Here is a 20,668-nt window from a genome sequence, read left to right as displayed (position 1 = left end):
TTCTTTCTCACTGGATGGAGTACTTTTTTGTTGATCCTACCTACAATGGAACAGTAAACTACAATCACCATTGGATACCTGGTATATGACAGAAACACTTGGTGAAATCACTACAGCCTTTTCATATGTCACTGGTAAGTAACCTAGGCCTCACATGCATATAGTAATGAAGACAAATAGTAGACCTTCAACTTTGTCTCGACTGAAATTCCATGCTGAGGCCATGTCTATCCAGTTTTCTGAATGTATCACTGCCTTTCTTGATTTGAAATGAGATTTCATCATCAAGGGGGTCATAGTCACACTACTGCCTAAATACACAAATGTATCCACAATTCGCAGTTTCTGCCCATACATATAAATCCTTGACTCAGAGTAGGCTTTACCTGGTGCACCCAGTACACCCTGTAAAGTGGTTGGTGTAAGAAAGAGTATCAAGCAGTAGAAACCATGCCAGAAAGGGGAATGAGCAAGCAACACTTGGTCCTTCAACCCAATCTACATGACGGTAACTTCAAATAAGAACTGAATCAGGTTGTGACAACCTATCCACCCCATGTTAGCATGTAAAATATATAAAAATAATGATGAGGAAATAATATATATATATTATATATATGAGGAAATATAGATATATATGTAGAGGTAGGAGTCCAAGGTTCAGTCCTCAGCCCCCTCCTATTTATCATGGTACTCCAGGCGATAACAGAGGAATTCAAAACAGGATGCCCCTGGGAGCTCCTCTATGCTGATGACCTTGCACTAATTGCTGAGTCACTATCAGAACTAGAGGATAAGTTTCAGGTGTGGAAGCAAGGACTAGAATCGAAGGGCCTTAGAGTCAACCTAGCTAAAAAAAAAGTCCTAATAAGTAGGAAGGTAGACAAACCACAAACCCCTTCAGGTAGATGGCCTTGCTCGATCTGTAGAAAAGGCATAGGTAGAAACTCTATAAGATGTACCCAGTGCAAGCCATGGACACATAAGATGTGCAGCAATATCAAAGGAAGGTTAACTAGGAAGTTTGTGCCTTGCTTTGCATTTGTGTTGACAATACTTGTTTCTCGAAATTTTTTCGTTCAACCTTTTGTTTCACCCAACAATATGAATTCTTGTGTCTGATTTTTCCATATCCAAAACATTTTAGATTTTTAAAAGGACAGTTTCTTTTAAAATGTATTTCTCCATACCCATAGCATGGTTTGGATCTTGACTGCTGTTTTTCTTTTTTTTTTATCTGTTACAGGTCGACATGTATATATATTTGAATTATCTTTTTCAATTTTCTTCTGCATCTTGTCATAAATTTATAATCCTTTGGTATTCTTCAGTCACTGCCTGTAGAGTAAGTTTCAACTCCTGTTCTAGTTTTGTATCTCCGCATCCTTGCTTTCAGTTAATCCTTGTACAAAGATTACACATTTGAACATGTCTGGGGTTAATTCATTGAGTTTAAATTTTTCACATTCTCTGTTTACGATTCTGGCATATGTGACGAAATCTTCAGTTTCTTTTTTTTTTTCAAATTCAAGCACCCCAGCGAATATTAAATAGTGAATTTCTTTCACAGAATATTTTAGATAACAGGTTAATTGTTTCCTAGAAACAAATTTCGGATGGTTTTCTCAGCAGGATGTAATTATAATACTTTTCATGTTCTGTGGGTAACAATTTCCTTAAAAGAAGTCATACCTTTTTTTCATCTATCCAGTTTCTACATTCTTATTTGAAAATTTCTTTATACCTTCTGAAGTATGCAGAAAACGTAATTCCTTCTTCTGGATTATAAGTAAATTCTTCAGCTGAATTAGCAACTCCATCAGCCGAAAATGAACCTGAAATGATTTTGGACTCCAACAATAATTCCAACAACAGTTGATGTTGTTGTTGCTGTTTCTGTTGTTCTTATTGTTGCTGTTGTAGTTGCCTCAACTACAATAGCAACAACTGTTGCTGCTGTTTCTGTTGTTGTAGTTTCCATTGCAACTGTACCATGGAAGCTAATAGGTCTTCCCTGCAAAGAATGTCCACAGTGAGTTTCAAATATCTTGCCACCACTCTTATAACCTTGAGTTTGGATATAGACAAAACTGTAACAGTGTTATAACACTACAAAAACTAAATCAGTAACAAACATGTAACAAACTTATATCTCTTCTCAACAGCTTCTAAGACTGTTTTTACAAATGTGACTGCACACACCACACTGTACATCGCACCTTCAGTATGCATGCGCCTTTATAATGTTTAAGACAGTTCACTTGCTATCCCACAGGGGTGTCAGGATTTCACCACAACACTAAGATTGCACCTATTATTTTCCATAAGGAAAGTGAGAAAGTTTAACATGGGAGAATAAAGAATCAAAGCTGATATGTAAACTGCTACATGGTGCAAATGACTAAAAGGTGCATATGAATTTTCAAGAAAATATTCATTCATATTTCAAAACAATCTTACAATTATTAAGAAAACACTTGCAATTAGGGAGTAATGCAATGACTTTACAGCATGGTATGATTTGACAAATAAGTTCTGATGTATTTGATAGTGTCTTGGAAAAGTAATATGGAATGGGTATATGAAACAAAGAACCCAAAATAAGAAGGACATAAGGGAATTGTGTAAATTATGTCAATGGCAGTGTATGGTGCTTCCCATAACAGGCAATATTGTGTGTTTGTAATCAGATCTACTAAAGCTTACTTAGTAGGCATTGGAATTAGGAAGGATGGCAGAGCAGCGATTCTTGAGCAGGAGAATTGAAGTAGAAATACTTCATCATGGCTATGATAGATGTGAGAAAGGAGCATCAAAGCTGAGAATGAAGAACAAGCCCTTAATGAGTAGTAAAACAAAATAGTTACTGAAAAGTTAGAGTAACTAAAGGTGGCGCTCCAGCATGGCTGGAGTCAAATGACTGAAACAAGTAATAAAAGAATAACTATGTGGCTGCATGGATGACAAAAATAAAAGCATGTTAGAGTATGGGCTAAAAGAACCTGGGCATTACTTGGTATTATGAATGCTCAGTAATCAATCAACTGTTGGTGCCATTGTTTTCATGTCTACTTTTCCATGCATGTATGGATCAGATGGAATTTTGTGAGGCAAATGTTCTACAGCCAAATGCCATTCCTATCATCAATCATTACCTGTTCCCTTGGCCAGAAATGTTTTTCATAGTTAGACTGAAAACCAACAAGAGGTCTTAAGTATGCTTGAACTGTTTCTTTAACAATCAGGTAAATGAGTGAAGACACTTTGAGAGGACAAAATTTTAACCTCTATGAAGCAGAACTTGTATGAGAGAAGTGAGAGAGCTACAAGTTGAGTGCACAAAAATCAAGAAGAATAATGACTTCAGAAAAGGTAAGGTGAGAAAAGTGTTTTCAATGCAGGATGAGATATAGTTGTTAGAAGATATAGGTGTCTATGCTAAGTTGAAGAGATATGTATATGTCAACATAATATATTTAGCGTTGAGCTTTTTTATAAAACTGTAATGCCTATTACTATACTTCTCAATAAACAAAAAAGTATTGTATACTTATCAACACAAAATTTATATAAAAATCATACACCATGCAAAAAGTGGTTGAAAGTTAGCAGTGTCTTTCTGTTGAGTGAGTGAATTAATTGAAATACAATTTTTTCAAATATTCAGTATGCTTTGAACATTCATACATATGATTCATACATTTTTAAAAATAATTTTCCTATTTTTTTTCTCAAATAATAATAATTTTTTGTACAAGCTGACCAATACCTTCAATACCCAGTTGCTTTCCAGCATTATTTACAATCCACACGAGTGGATATTACAACTTACCTCACTGCTTCTATGGGGAGTTTGCAATTTGAAAGGTCCAGGTGAAACAGCTGGAAGAAACTTGAGAATAGTTGTTTCCATGACTGAGGAACTGTAGCTTCTTTTGTTTTCCTTAGACTGAAAGGGTTCCGGGAGAGGTTCAAGTGGTTCATATGATGTACACAGCCTCGTACTAATGCACCAGATAGCTACAAGAGAAATTAACCTATATAGAACCAACAATAATAAATACAGCAGCTTCTGTTTGTCTTGAATTTAGCTTTTTAAATAATTATATGAAGGAGGAACCATATGGTCACTTTTAATGGTGAATAGCAACAACGAAAAAATAATTTATATAAACAAAAATAACTCATCGTAATCAGTTAAAACATAGACATATTACTACTGGTGGTAGTGCTAAGTGATAGTGGTGGTATAATCAACATTTAATATAAATATAAATAATTATTCATGTGTAACTCAAGACTGGATCATTAACTTAACTTGACATTTAACAAAAGTTGAGAGAGTTTGTAATAGGTATGTGCAAAATAGGTATGTGTAAAATAAGATGTAGTAAAATACAGTATTTTGTATCTGTATTTGGTTCATAGCACTTTCAATGTGAAACCAAGTGTTGAAACAGTTTTTGTCCAAAATTAATATGCAATATTTCTAACTTGAGATATATGAAAGAAAGGCAGATGAGAAAGTATAAAAAGAATCATATATCAATGTGATAAAATATTTCACAAACAAAAAATCTCGGATTTCTCTATTACGAGGGTTGACTGAAAAGTTCATAGGCTCACAAAGATACACTAATGGAATGTGAACAAATGAAGTTGATTTTACAACATAGACCCTTTATGGTCTACACCTTTCTTCCAGTGTGTTACAGTGCTTAGATCCCATTAGTGAAGAAGTTTCCCATTGGTCAAAACAGTCATCAGTAGCAGATATGATGTCATCATCACTGTGATACTGGTTCTCAGCCAAATGTTTTTCATGTTGGGGAACAGATGAGTCAGAAGGGTCCAAATCAAGAGAACAGGAGAACAGGGAGGGTGACCAACCAGTTCAAAGCCACAGTCATACACAGCAGCCTCTGAAACCAAGGACTTGTGTACTGGAGCTTTGTCCTGAAGAAACAAGACCCCTTTCATCAGTTTTCTTGGAGGTTTCATAACTGTCTCAGCAAGTTTACATAATACTCTCCATTGATGATGTGGCTCTTTTGAAGATAGTCAATAAACACAATGCCTTTTGCATCCTAACAAACCAAGGCCATCACTTTCCTTGCAGATGAAACAATCTTGGCCTTCTTTGAAGCAGGTGAGGAAGGATTTTTCCACTGCATGGATTGTCGCTTTCTTTCTGGCTCAAAGTGATGAACCCAACACCCTTCCTGGTGGAAACAAACTGGATCTGCCTCAAACAATGTCAGATTTTCCTGTGATGTGATCAGCCTGGTATGCTTTTGATCAGGTGTCAGAAGATGTGGCACTTACCGAGCAGAAACTTTCATCATGTCAAGTCCATTGTGCAGAATATTCTCAACAGGATATGCTTATAGAATTGGCTATTTGATGTTTTGTCAACTGCTTGTCATCCATCACTGTGTGGTGAACATGATTAATGTTTTCCTCAGTGGTGGCACTTGCAAGACATCCAGACTTTGGGTCATGTTCAACACTCTCCCTTCCCCTCCCAAATTCAGCTAAATTTAGGAGGGAGAAGCTAGAGTGTCATCCCCTAATGTAGTTACTATGTCATCATGAATGTCTTTGGAGGCTAAACTCTACTTCAGAAGGTACTTGCTACAAAGCAAAATTTTGTCAAGAGAAGTTGCTACCAATTACTTTTGAAGTCTTCTTTGAACAGTCAGATGCCAGTCTACCTAAATAGAAAAGAAGAGTTGAAATGAATGCATGCTCCTTCATAGTCAGTCTATTAACTTTTCAGTCCACTCTCTCTCTCTCTCTCTCTCTCTCTCTCTCTCTCTCTCTATATATATATATATATATATATATATATATATATATATATATAAGGCAGGTTAACTAGCAAGTTAGTTTTTGTTTGTGGCAGATGTTCAGGTGCAATAAAGACTGCAAACAAACAGGAAACAACTTCTATCTCATTCCAGGGTGAAAAACTAGAGGTAGTCGATAGCTTCCGCTATCTGGGCGACCAAGTTAGTAGTGGGGGTGGGTGCGCTGAAAGTGTAGCTGCTAGAATAAGAATAGCCTGGGCAAAGTTTAGAGAGCTCTTACCCCTGCTGGCGACAAAGGGACTCTCACTCAGAGTAAAAGGCAGACTGTATGACGCATGCGTACGAACAACCATGCTACATGGCAGTGAAACATGGGCTGTAACTGCTGAGGACATACGTAAGCTCGCAAGGAATGAAGCCAGTATGCTCCGTTGGATGTGTAATGTCAATGTGAATACCCGTCAGAGTGTAAGTATCTTGAGAGAAAAGCTGAACATTAGAAGCATCAGTTGTGGCGTGCAAGAGAGACGATTGCGCTGGTATGGACATGTGGTGAGAATGGAGGAGGATAGCTGCGTGAAAAAGTGCCACACCCTAACAGTTGAGGGAACCCGTGGAAGAGGTAGGCCCAGGAAGACCTGGGCTGAGGTGGTGAGGCAAGACCTTCGTACATTGGGCCTCACCGAGGCGATGACTACGGACCGAGACCTTTGGAAATGGGCTGTGCGTGAGAAGACCCGGCAAGCCAAGTAAGATCGTTGCCAGTGCCCCTGGACTGGTTCTTGTGCGGGTGGCACATGAGATGCACCATTTTGAGCGTGGCCGTTGCCAGTACCGCCTGACTGGCTCCTGTAGGATTTTCGAGCGAGATCGTTGCCAGTGCCCCTGGACTGGCTTGTGCGGGTGGCACATAAAAGACACCATTTCGAGCGTGGCCGTTTTCGTGCGGGTGACACGTAAAAGCACCCACTACACTCTCTGAGTGGTTGGCGTTAGGAAGGGCATCCAGCTGTAGAAACTCTGCCAAATCAGACTGGAGCCTGGTGTTGCCATCCGGTTTCACCAGTCCTCAGTCAAATCGTCCAACCCATGCTAGCATGGAAAGCGGACGTTAAACGATGATGATGATATATATATGCACAACTAGGCCATTGTCCAATTTCCTCTTCAAGACACTCCCACCACCCATCATCTCTCTAACTGTAGCTTTTCCCTGATACAACTAATCTTTCTCACTGTCCAAAGCTATATTTTTTTTTTTTACATCTATCCTTCATCCTTATATTCTCCTCTCCACCCATATTTTACATTGATCACCCCACTAAAACACCAAATTATTTCTCCATCACCACAATATATCTCTCAGTCTCCCTGATGGTGATGTAAAGGGGTGGTATCCTAGTTGCGATGCAGGTTGATGGAGTACTATTTTTTAAAACTGACTTAATCTGTCTCTCCCGATATCTATTTCACTATGTCTATCTCGTTTTCACTCGCTCTCTATATCTCTTCTCCTCCCCCTTCGATTAACTCCTTGCTCCCCGCGGGTTTGTTGCACCCGCCCTCCCACCCCCTCCACCGGTACCGGAAATTCCTATCTTCTACACCAGTACCGGAAGTTCCTATCTTCTACACCAGTACCGGAAGTTCCTATCTTCTACACCAGTACCGGAGGTTCCTATCTTCCTCACCAGTACTGTGACTGTCTCCCATGAACACTTCTAAAGATTTCCCACCCCCACTTAGGGTTTTATCCCCTACGTAAGGTAGAGATCATATGGTGCAAAATACGATAGCATAGTGTTGCTGGCTGAAAGGAATGCTACTGATTGTTATGTTTTCTGCAAAATGCGAGCTTTCTTTTCAGGTACATGACGCTGCCGTCCCCCACCCCAGGGTCTCACGGGTCCATACCTCCTACACCCTCAAGGTTGGCACTCTTAGGCACACTGAAAGGTAGGTCTGGTGAGATTGTTCAGATGCTTGAACGGAGACATGTCAATATCTGCTGCCTCCAAGAAGTAAGGTGGAGAGGATGTTCCGCTAGGTTCCTCACAGCAAAAAACACAGGTACAAGATTTTCTGGGCAGGAAACACAGATGGGGTCGGGGGCGTGGGTATACTTCTTGCAGAGAAATGGGTGGATAAAGTAATCGAGGTAGTTAGAGTATGCGACAGAATACTTAGGATTAGATTAGTCCTACACTATGGGTTAGTAACAATTATCTCGGCCTATGCCCCTCAGCCCGGGCTACCCGACGGACAGAAAGACCAATTTTATGACACCCTCCTGCAGACTACCTCATCGACGAATGACAGGGACCTTCTCTTTGTGGCTGGTGACTTCAATGGTCATGTAGGACAACATTCAGGGGGCTTCTATGGCGTACATGGAGGCTATGGTTTTGGAGTTCTGTGATGCAAATGACCTTATGGTCTGCAATACTAACTTCAGGAAACCTGCCAGTCACCTAGTCACCTACCGTTCTGGCAGGCACACTAGCCAAATTAACTACATTCTCACCAGGAAAAGGGAAAGATGGCTGCTTAGAAATGCCAAAACCTTCCCAGGCGAAAAATGTACCCAACAACATAGACTAGTAGTTAGTGACTTCAGGATCAGAGCTAAGTGGCTGCCTAGAAGACGACCAGCTTGGAGGAGAAGGATATGGAAGCTCAAAGATCCTGCGAATGGACAAAGATTTAGAGACTTATTACTCAAAGCCTTCGACGAAATAGAGTGGGATGTAGCTTCACACAATGTAGAGGACAACTGGACGTTTCTATGGGACAACCTGCTGAGGGCCACCGACGAGATCTGTGGTTGGTGCAAGGTCCTTTCTCGACCTAAAATAACGTGGTGGTGGAACAAGGAGGTAGACAGGGCTATTAGACAAAAGAAACAGGCTTGAAAGGACTGGAAGAACGGTGGTAGCAGGGAATTGTACCAATCTGCCAGAAGGGAAGCTAGGCGACAGGTTTATTTAGTCACAGGGGAAGCAGATAAGAAAAGATTTGCCAATGTTCTGCACCGTGAGGACCAAAGACTTGAGGTATTTTGTGTTGCAAGACAGTGTAAGAGAGAGAATAGTGATATCGTAGGAGAGAAATGTGTTCGCATGGATGATGGTACGCTTGCACTAAATGAGGCTGCAAAGAAAGAGGTCTGGAGATGCCACTACGATAGATTGCTTAATAAAGAGAGTGAATGGGAGAAAGAGAGTCTGCCGTATGTCGACCCAACAGAAGGACCAGCTATCCGAGTTGACAGTACCATGGTAGATAAAGCAATTAAGAGTATGAAGACAGGCCCATCAGGAATCATTGCAGAGATGCTCAAAATATCTGGCAGTGTCGGCTATAGCCTAGTCACCCGTATTACGAACCAGGTGATACACGAAGGAGTCATACCCAATGACTGGTGTAACAGCACCATAGTCAACTGCTACAAAGGTAAAGGTGATGCTTTAGATACAAATAATTACAGAGGTATCAAGCTTTTAGATCAGGTAATAAAAATGCAGTTTGGGTTCGTGCCAGGGAAAAGCACCACTGATGCTATATTTCTTGTAAGGCAGCTTCAGGAGAAATACCTAGCCAAGGATAAACCTCTGTACCTGCCTTTCGTTGATATGGAGAAAGCCTTTGACAGGGTCCCCCGATCTCTCATCTGGTGGTCATTAAGGAAACTAGGGATAGAAGAATGGTTAGTGAGAGCTGTGCGAGCCATGTACAGAGATGCTGTCAGTAAGGTGAGGGTTGGCAATGAATACAGTGAAGAATTCCGGGTGGAGGTAGGGGTCCATCAAGGTTCTGTCCTCAGCCCCCTCCTATTTATCACGGTACTCCAGGCGATAACAGAGGTATTCAAGACAGGATGCCCCTGGGAGCTCCTCTATGCTGATGACCTTGCACTAATTGCTGAGTCACTATCAGAACTAGAGGAGAAGTTTCAGGTGTGGAAGCAAGGACTAGAATCGAAGGGCTTTAGAGTCAACCTAGCTAAAACCAAATTCCTAATAAGTAGGAAGGCAGACAAAACACACAAACCCCTTTGGGTAGATGGCCCTGCTCGATCTGTAGAAAAGGAGTGGGTAGTAACTCTATAAGATGCACCCAGTGCAAGCTATGGACACATAAGCGGTGCAGCAATATCAAACGAAGGTTAACTAGGAGGTTAGTTTTTGTATGTAGCAGATGTTCAGGAGCTATAAACACTGTGAATGTGCAGAAAACAACTTCTGCCACATTCCAGGGAGAAAAACTAGAAGTGGTTGATAGCTTCTGCTATCTTGGTGACCAAATTAGCAGTGGGGGTGGGTGTGCTGAAAGCGTAGCTGCTAGAATTAGAATAGCCTGGGCAAAGTTCAGAGAGCTCTTACCTCTGCTGGCGACAAAGGGTCTCTCTCTCAGAGTAAAAGGCAGATTGTATGACGCATGTGTACGAACAGCCATGCTTCATGGCAGTGAAACATGGGCCATGACTGCTGAGGACATGCGTAGGCTCGCAAGGAATGAAGCCAGTATGCTCCGATAGATGTGTAATGTCAGTGTGCATACTAGACAGAGTATCAGTACCTTGAGAGAAAAGTTGAACTTACGAAGCATCAGTTCTGGTTTGCAAGAGAGACGATTGCACTGGTATGGTCATGTAGCGAGAATAGATGAGGATAGCTGCATGAAAAAGTGCCACAACTTAGCAGTTGAGGGAGCCTGTGGAAGAGGTAGGCCCAGGAAGACCTGGGATGAGGTGGTGAAGCACGACCTTCGAACATTGGGCCTCACGGAGGCGATGACTTCTGACCAAGACCTTTGGAAATATGCTGTACGTGAAAAGACCCGGCAAGCCAAGTGAGACTTAAATCTATGGCCTCAGCCAGTCCACTTATGCTTACCTTCCTTCATTGGACACCAAACTCCACTTTATTGCATCTGACTTCTTCCTGCAAGATATGGCTTCAAATTTTCTACCCTCTATTTGGGCATCTTCAAGTTTGTAGTCTTTCTCCTTTCCAAGCAGTTTTTTTTTGGAAGGCTTCATTTGGAATTGAAGCGATCAACTTAATGATTCGTTGTTTAAGCTCTTTTTCTTCAAACTCACATTTTTTTGCTATTGTTTGGGCTCTTGTAACAAAGTCATCAATGTCTCATCATGCTGCTGCCTACATGCCATCAGTTTAAGGTAATGTACTCTGAAAATGAGGTTTGTGCTGACTTCTGTTTCGAATAATTCCCACAGTTTGAGTTTTTCTTGTCAGCCTCTAATAAGCTAGATGCATTCAGATATTTGAGTCCTTCATTTCCAATGCCTCTCAATATTTTTAATGCTATTTTCCTTGGTTCTGTAACTTCATCTTCATAATAGTACATGATGTTTTGTCTGAGTATTTGCAGGGCTTCGGCTGCATTGTCTGTGTGCCACTGCATTTTGGGAATGCCAGATGTCACCATATTATTGTTGTTTTTCTTGTGCAATACAACACTGCATGATTTGGTTATTTTCTGTGGCACAATACGCACTGTGTAGCCGATATGATAACAATAGTCTTGCATGTGTATTCCTGCAGTTTGTCACTGTGTATCTGTTTTCTTCTTGTTCTTTTGTTTTGTGTCATGTCACGTCCAGTGATGATACTAGTACATTGGTAGTGTTGAGCAATGTCTAATGATAATAACATGCAGGTAATCTGATTATTTTCGATTCAATATAGTTATCTTGTTTTACCACTTCTACCATGTTGTGCCATGCAGAGTGAATGGTTGTCTATTTGACTGTCATTCCCCCAGCCACTGAGCTGGCCGCTTTTTATCCACGACAGCGGATTTAACAATGCGAAACTAGTTTTGTATCATTACAACAAAAACAATCTAACATCAGTGTTGTTTTCATTTTTGCGTAATTTAGACGACAGTTTATTCACTGCACCCTGTATATATACACACACATATATATATTTATGAGTATATAAACTTATTTATATTTATATGGGTGTTTGTGTGAGTGTGTGCATATGTATGGGGTATCATTGCTGTCCTGTTGTCCCACAACTCCTCTATATACCCAAGTTTCAAAAGTCACTACATTCATGTACTCCCTACTCATGCACCCTTGGCAATACTCTACCATCTCATCTATATTCAGATTCCTGTACCTTGAGGGTAAGCCCTGGCACTTCACCACCATCTTTCTTTCTCTCTCTCTCTCACACCCTTCTCTCTCTTGCACTCTCACTCTCTTCCACCATCTCACTCTCTCTCATTCCTGATCACTCTCTCTCTTGCCCTCTCCCTCTGACTGAGTAATTATGTATCTCCTCTACAGTAAGACACCTGTTTCTATCCCTCTGTCATAAGGCCACCTCCTCCAATGACTCCTCCCCTATCAAAGGATTTTTGTCTTACAAGTTACTTGACGACTTCACCAGTGCTGGTGCCACATAAAAAGTGTCTAGTCTACATTGTAAAGTGGTTGGCAATTGGAATGGCATCCAGCAGTAAAACCAAGCCAAAACAGACCTCACAATGTTGGTGCCACATAAAAAGCACCCATAAATATATATATATACCAAGTATGGGGGTTTAGTTCACAGGTGATCTAAATGATTAGGTATGCTAGGTAAGTGGTGTAACGGATTTCTAAGGCTCCAAAGTTATAGCTGAGATGGTAGTAATGGAGGCATTGCAGATTTTTGATGCAGCAGATATATAATTGTTAAAGAGGACAACAAACATTAAGGCAAGGCAAACGTCTCAAGCCATATACATTATTATTACTGGAAAAAATTCAAAGTCTTACAGCTGTTTTTGGAATATCCCCGAGTATTGGATATTCAATCATCAAGGAAAAATAGGGAAAATGCGAAGGGTATATATTAATGAAATAACGACATAGGAGGAAGGGAGTAAAGGAATAAGGAGATGAAGAGAGAGAAGAAAAAAGAAGCATAAAAGTTCATGGTTCAACTTTCTGATGTTACAGAAACAAGTTCAGGTGCAATCCTGCGTAGAGCCATGTGGGTGAAAATCCTGATATTGTAAACATCCAGAGAAAAACAGACATGAACATATCAATGTTTAATAACAGAATAGCAGTGGAAGTGGTAAAAAGAAGAAAAGTAAATAAGTAGAAAGAGAGGTAGATAGAGTGGGGGGTAGTTAAGGATTGGCTTTATGATAAAGTATGGTGTATAAACATAGTGTCTAAGAATCTTGTGTACAGGAGTAGCTGAGAAGATAAGAGAGAGGATGAGGAGGTAGAGGAAGATAGAGTAAAAAATAAACAAAATAGAGCAAAATGAAAGGAATTTCGTTACTAAATTTTTTGGTTCATAAGACCAACCCGGCCGTAGCCGGCCGAGAGTACCCATTATTATTTAAATGTATATCTGAACCCAAACCTCGTTAGTACATTCGTTAAAACACCTGATTTCACTTTGCAAACAGTTGAGTTATTGTATCTGACATTGTTTGACGTGATATTTGAACTCAGTGAATTTTGGAAGATTTTTTTCCAAATTTTTTGCAGCGTTAATTTTTTTCAACTTTGAAGATGGAGAGGAGTTTCATGCTATCAAGCAGTGATTCTGAATTTGAAGGTTTTTCAACAGAAGATATGGAGATATCAAAGAAAAGAATGAATGAGCTACAAAAGCACGTGGTGAACGATAATGAATCGGATATTTCTGTATTCGAAACTGAAAGCAGCGACGGCGACAGCGAGGATGATTTTACATCAGAATGGAGTAAAGATTTTTAAAATATTTTTATTAACAAATTTTTCTGAGGAGACAGGGTCTACCCATAGTCTTTCTCAGGAAGCGAAACCTTTAGACTTCTTTTTCTTATTTTTTCCAGCATGCTTGTTTGAAATGATTACTGTGGAAACAAACCGTTACGCAGAATGTAAACAAGCCGGAAAAAAAAAGATAGCTTGTGGTTTCCTGCAACTGTAGATGAAATACGGGCATTTTTTGCCATAAATATTATTATGGGTATTAGACAGTTACCCAGAATAACAAATTACTGGAGCGATCTGGAACCTTTTGGCCATGAATATATTTCCAGTATTATGAACGAGTACGATTTGTGAAGCTGAACCAATATTTACATGTGAGAGACACTAGCAGTACCTCAGTACGTGGAGAACTTTGAGACAAAAATTATGCAATAGAATTGATTAAGAACCCTTTCTTTAATTATGCTCCAAATATCACATTAATATGTTGATAAATAAAAAAGTTACAGGTGTTTAATAAGACTAGTCTAAATTCATGATTATTTAAAAATTTAATTGAAACTCATGAGGGGTGTATTTTGGTCAGAAATATAGTAACGAAAGGGTTAAAGAGAGTAGTAAGTGTTGGTGGTAGTCTTCTAGTCTATAGGTGTTGGGGAGGAAATCTAGTAGTAAATGATTTTGTCCATTCTGGCTAAGATCAGTGGCTGTGGAGTTATTTTTAGCAATGGAGTTTAGTGTGTAGGTAGTCAAAAATGGAGGACCTAGTTGAATGTTAAATTATATATATATATATATATATATATATATATATATATATTTAAGAATTTAAGGATTGGAGTGTTTTCTCCAATCCTTAAATTCTTAAATATACTCAAATACCCAAAATTTCAAGGAGTTCCTGCCTTAAAAACAGGAGCTAACCACAGTTATTTTGTGTTCTTTGCTACATTGGTTTCTATTAACCCATTTATTCTATCAGAAGAATTTTTATTCATTAAGATAGAAGAAATACACATAAATATATATATATATATATATATATATATATATATATATATATACATACACACACACACACACACACACACACACACACACACACACACACACACACACACACATATATATACATATAAAAGTAAAAATCAATATGTACATATGTACACACATGCAATACTTGCATACTACCTCCAACACAAAACCGAGTGACCATATTCATAACAGTGAGATACTAACAAAATGCAACATATCAAGTATTGAAGCCATCCTCATCAAAACACAGCTTAGATGGTCAGGTCATCTCTCATGTATGAGTGATAGCAGAATTCTGAAGCAACTTCTCTTTGGCCAATTTCCAACAGGAAGATCAGTTGGAAAGCCACTCTTGCACTCCAAAGACAAGCTAAAAATCAACCTGAAGTGATGCAACATACCCATTTCTTCCTGAGAAAATAAAACATCAAAACATAGGACCCAATGCCAATCCTGCTTCTCTACAGTTCAAAGATTTGAGCAAAGTTGACTCCAGCACCAGGACCAACTTTGTGCAAGCATGAAGGCATGGTGGCAAAACACTGCTCCTCAAAATGGAAACCTTACCTGTCATTGTGGTTTTGTGGCACGAAGCAAAATAGGCCTAGCTGTCCACTCAAGAAAACACATAATAAATGATCCACTGACACTCAAGCAAACTGAGTCTTCAACTTGTTACATTTGCCAAAAGGTTTGTAAGGCACCAGCAGGCCTCAAGAGACATGTTTGTGCCCATAGAACATGATTAACACTTTATTTTACTGAACCCTCATTTATCGTTCATGACAAGAGAATCCATTATATATATATATATATATATATGGGAGAATTTATGAAAAAAACAACAACAGACGAGGACAGGTGGTGTAAACAACAAAAGGATGTATTAGTTTAACGCTCGGGAATACAAAAAGTCTTTAACGTTTCAAACTATGCTCTTCAACAGAAAGAATACAGAGAAAACAAAGAGAAAAACAAGGAGAAAAAAAATTGAATGGTTTGGTCAGCGACACACAAATACACATATTCAACTGATACATATTCAACTGATTCTCTATGCTATATGATGTGAATAAAGAATAATGCTTGTATACTTGTATAATGAAAAAAAAAAAAAAAAAATACTGAAAAAGAAATGAAAAAAAGTTACTTCTCACCATTTCAAGAGGTATTTCCAGCCCAGACAGATCTAGGTGGGTCAGAACATTTGATGTTGCTAAAAATTTACATAGATTCTGAAAAACAAGATAGAGAGTGATGTCATTAATATTTTTGAACATGATACAGTGCAGGCATCTACAAGGATACAAAGTTACAACCCTTAATGTAATATTTAATAGCTTAATGTAATATTTAATTTACTTAGTTATAGCCATTCCCAAAATATATTTGGTTTCCATGTTTAATACAAAGTTTTTTTTTTTTTTTTTTTTCAATTCTTGTCCACGATACAACATAATGGATATAATCACAGTCAAAAGTTAAATAGGTAATTTTGAAATTTAGAACCCTTTCGATATCAGTCCACCTGAGACCACCTCAAGTTCTATAACTTATGTTATAACTTACTGTTTTAAAGTAGTCTAAATTATAATCTTCCATCAAAATTTTATGCTATATTGTCCCAGTTTAATAATGAGGAAATCATTTTACTAAATTCATTTTTAAAAAAATTAAAACAAATGCAGCATATGTTAACAGGAATATGGTAACAAAAGGGTTAAATTACTACCTTAAAATTAGCTTATGTCAGAAAATAGTGAACTAAATTCTTACTACTAACCTTAAGATTACATTTTACTTGATGCATGAAATTAAGAGAAATTAACAAGAGGAAAACAAATAAATGTCTAAAGAAATTATCTCTATTCACCATCTTTCAAAAAACAACATGGAGACACACACCTTTCATGAACAAGTTCTGTGTATAATATCTCTGATTATGCCTAATTTCTGAAATATGTAGAACTATATTAATCCTGTAGCACTACATGGGACTACCCTCATTTCATTCTGGATTAATTTCCAAAAGGAAATTGATACTTGATCTAATACTTTGCTGAATAACACAATAAATTACTTTCCTTTGTATATTAGTTTAAAAGACTTACCGTCATATCTTCTCCTTTCATTGGATTATCTGCAATCTTAAGAGTTTTCAAAGACTTTTGTATAACAGAACTTTCAGTCATTGTCTCAGAAAGTTTGTTGATACCTTTGCCTGTCAAGCCAGTCTTCGACAAATCCAGATAGCTTAACCCATGGTTTAGTTTGCTTAAGAAGCCCAGGAAATGAACAATTCCTAAAAAAATATGATAAAATACGGAAATCAACGCAGTTATATTAGAGATTCTGTGGCAGATATTAAATATAAATATGTGTGTGTGTATATATATATATAGCTGCATAAAGAAGTGCCAAGCTCTAATTGTGAAGGGTACATGTAAGAGGGGTAGACCCAGGAACACGTGGGAGGAAGTGGTGAGAAAGGATCTTTGGACGCTGGACCTTACTGAAAAAATGACAAGTGACTGGGAGACGTGGCGATTTGCTGTATTTGGTAAGATGCATCAAGCTAAGTAAAATTGCTCTCTTCCACACATACATGTGCTGGTGTCACTTCAAAAGCACCCATGCTGGTGCTGCTAGATGTTAAGCCTTCTGCAGTGGGCTTGCAGCAGGCATTCAGTCCAGGATCGGCAGTTGCAGCGATCTGTCTTATGTAGGTGAGTTGTGGAAAGGGAAGATGGACAAGTTAAAGTGGACAATGCATTGTCCACAACATATTACATAATTCTACTAGCTACAACATCGGGTCTACTATTAATTTTAATTTTAAACAGAGATATTCTGCACATCTAAACTCAAATATGAGTAGCATAGCAAATCCACATCCCTAGCCAACCACGTACAGCATCTGATAAGTAGGAAAGTACCATATAGGATATCCTGAGCCATAATAGAATCTGGTGTCCCATACCAAGCTGCTGGCTTTGGTATGGGACTCTGCCGGAAAGAAGCCCTCCAAATATTAGTTCATAATTCACTGCAAAGCATTTTCTACATATAAACACAAGTTTTATTGCACATTTAGATTCTTCCATAAGTCCAAATGCAAGCACAATCAACACACATAACACTTGCCAATATGCATCCACGGTTGCTACGATATATATACATTTAGTAACTTGGAAGCTACCTAGCTTTAAACCTTTAATTTTTTAATTTTAAATTCCTTAATGTATATCCTTTATCCATTTAATTATAGTTTTATCCAATATATACCCCCTTAAGCTAGGCATCTATTTTTAGCTATCCCTATTGACCACTGAACTAAATATTCTCCTTGACCACACCTAACCTAGAATTCAACTATTCAATTAATGGACATACCTTTTCCCCTACCAAAACCTTCATAGCTGACCTTTCACCCGGAACCGATACTTATACTGGCATCTTATTTCTATCTTTATTTTCTTATTTCTTATTTTTTATTCTAATTCCTCATTCATTCTTTCCCACTCCTTTCATTTTTCTCTCTCTCTCTTCATTCAACTCACAAACCATTTCTATCTATCTTGGTGTCTGTATTTCTCACTCTGTATACCCATGTGGATCATTTACATACTAGCTAGTCACTTCAACATGAAGGTATTATTCAAAATACCTCCTGGATTTACCTGGGATCTTCACAGAAGTACAGACCAACCTCCATATTCTGTGGAAAAAGATGAGCTGTGAACTCTATTCTCCTGTCTATATTCTTCTATATACCTTACTCTTTATTCTTCTATTTTATTCCTTGTACATTGTGAATTTCCCTATTTAGAACTTTCATACATACCCACCTTGTTTTTGATGACGTAATAACCAGCATACAGACATACTGGCCTATCACCGGGGATATCCCAGAAACAGCTGTCAGACTTTAGATTTACCTTAATTGAATTATTCTATATGACTTGAGATACTTGTCCTCCTTTGGTTTCTGTTCTTTTTGCCCTAATATAATATATACCTGCTAACACGGAATCCTAATATGGACCCCTAGGTCCAACCTCAGGAGTGAACTTGGAACTTAATGGATGACCAATTATAGCACTTACTGAGCATACCTGAACGTTTTGATCATAACTGAACTAAACCACTCATATTCTATATGTATATGAATACACACACACACACACACACACACACACACACACACACACACACACATATATATATATATATATATATATATATATATATATATATATATATATATATATAATAAAGATAAGTTAAATATAGAGATATTCTATTGATGTTCAATAATTTATTTAAATTACAATATTACATTAAATACTGTGAATATAATACATAACATAATATTATATAAATTATGTAAAAGTCCAACAAATTGTTTCGACTAATATATATGTTTTACTGATATACATAATCACAGTTCAATTATATATAAACTACTTCAGGGGTAATTCGGTTCAGAAAGACGAAATCCCATCTGGAAAGGACAGCTGGATCGTAAAAATTAATTCAAATGGCTGCGTTATGAGTATAAGTGTTAATTATTCAATCTTACAATAATTACAATTTAAAAACAACAAAAACATTTTAACAGACTATTGTCTGTTAAAATCAAGTAAGTGCAATCCACAACCATCGGAATTCACATCATTATATCTCAAACACATACTAATTGAAACCCTTTATGTCCAAGATAGTCTCTTGTCATCACAACATACAATAATGGTATATGTGTGTATATAAATGTATATAATTAAGTACCTAAGTCTTCTCCAACATGTAACTACAACAAAAAATATATAAACAATTACATCTTCAATACAACAACGCTTTTACATATCTAAATTAGTTGACATAAAAAAATTGTTTAAATCAACCAACAATAATTCTCTACATTCACCATCCGGTTGTAGGGACAATCATGTAGTAGATATGAATAGAAACCTAATGAAAATTTCTCTCTTTGTTTACTTAATCCATTGCAGGGAGAATTCCGTAATTATTATATTTGAGGCTACAGGAATGGAAATTGAACCCACTAATCTCCTAGGAGTAACCAGATCTGAAATTACTTAAAAAATTATTATTATTTGCACACCGTGAAAGGGAAAATCCAGTGAATCGACAGGAAACATTGATACAAACCAAACAAGCAACAAGCAATGCTCCCGCTGAACTGATCTACATTATCAATCCTTTACAATATGAGGGATCATATATGGTGCACATCCAAACTCCACCAACACCCTCAGATGTAACAAACAACATTGTTGCAATAAGAACACCACCTACAAACTATATAATACTATAATAGTTATTATTTTGGTTATTAAATTTATTCAACAAGTCAAATGAAGCCATTTTTTATTATCATAAATATATATATATATATATATATATATATATATATATATACACACAAAATTAGGAGGAATGACCACCAAGGTGGACTCCTAATATGCTAAAGGTAGACGTCAAAATGTCTTACCATGAAGAGCGTATTCTCAAGAAAAATTTCAGAAAAATACCAGAATGTAAAAATGAGCAAGACAAATGAAAATATACAAAATAAAAAATGGTTTCATTTGTTAATATTACCAAGACCATCAGAAATGCTGTACACACTGATTTACAGTTGAGGTCATACATGAGGACCCTGAGACACTTATTGACCCATGCAATGAAAGCAAGAAGGCATGAAAGGGCCAAAAAAGTGTTGCGATACACAATGGAGGAACTGTCAAAATCTTTGCAGATGAAAAAATATTTACTGTTGATGCTGTTTTAAACTGTTCAATAGATTGCAATGATCGATAGATTGCTAAGTCACCTTCTGAAGTAAAGGGTGTCCTAAGGACCAAGTACCCAGCTCAAGTCATGGCATCTGATGGAAAAAAGATGCCTCTCCATTTTTTTCAAGTCTGGGGAAAAGGTGGGAACTGAAGTTTATTATAAAGTCCTGCAATATAAGGTTTTGCTTTGGCTGAAGTCTAACTAGCCCAATAGTAATTATGTGTGAACTCAAGATGGTGCTCCTCATACAGTGAAGAAAGTGCAGAAA

At 37.7% G+C, this 20,668-nt stretch overlaps 1 protein-coding gene across 2 annotated transcripts in view; it reads right to left on the bottom strand.

The window, feature by feature from the left end:
• Positions 1-20,668, bottom strand: part of LOC106880055 (F-actin-uncapping protein LRRC16A) — a 547,921-nt gene that overhangs the window by 391,772 nt on the left and 135,481 nt on the right. For both annotated transcript variants that reach the window (XM_089356189.1, XM_089356195.1), the window contains exons 9-11: positions 16,692-16,882; positions 15,738-15,815; positions 3,833-4,020 (exon numbers count right to left, since the gene is read on the bottom strand). In XM_089356189.1, coding sequence (XP_089212315.1) covers positions 3,833-4,020; positions 15,738-15,815; positions 16,692-16,882 — 457 coding nt within the window. The remainder of the gene's footprint in view (positions 1-3,832; positions 4,021-15,737; positions 15,816-16,691; positions 16,883-20,668) is intronic.

The sequence above is a fragment of the Octopus bimaculoides genome, chromosome 1, assembly GCF_046866305.1.
Source record: "Octopus bimaculoides isolate indiv1 chromosome 1, ASM4686630v1, whole genome shotgun sequence".
Taxonomy (NCBI): domain Eukaryota; kingdom Metazoa; phylum Mollusca; class Cephalopoda; order Octopoda; family Octopodidae; genus Octopus; species Octopus bimaculoides.
Note: the sequence above shows the minus strand (reverse complement) of the source record. Positions and strands in the feature narration are given on the sequence as shown.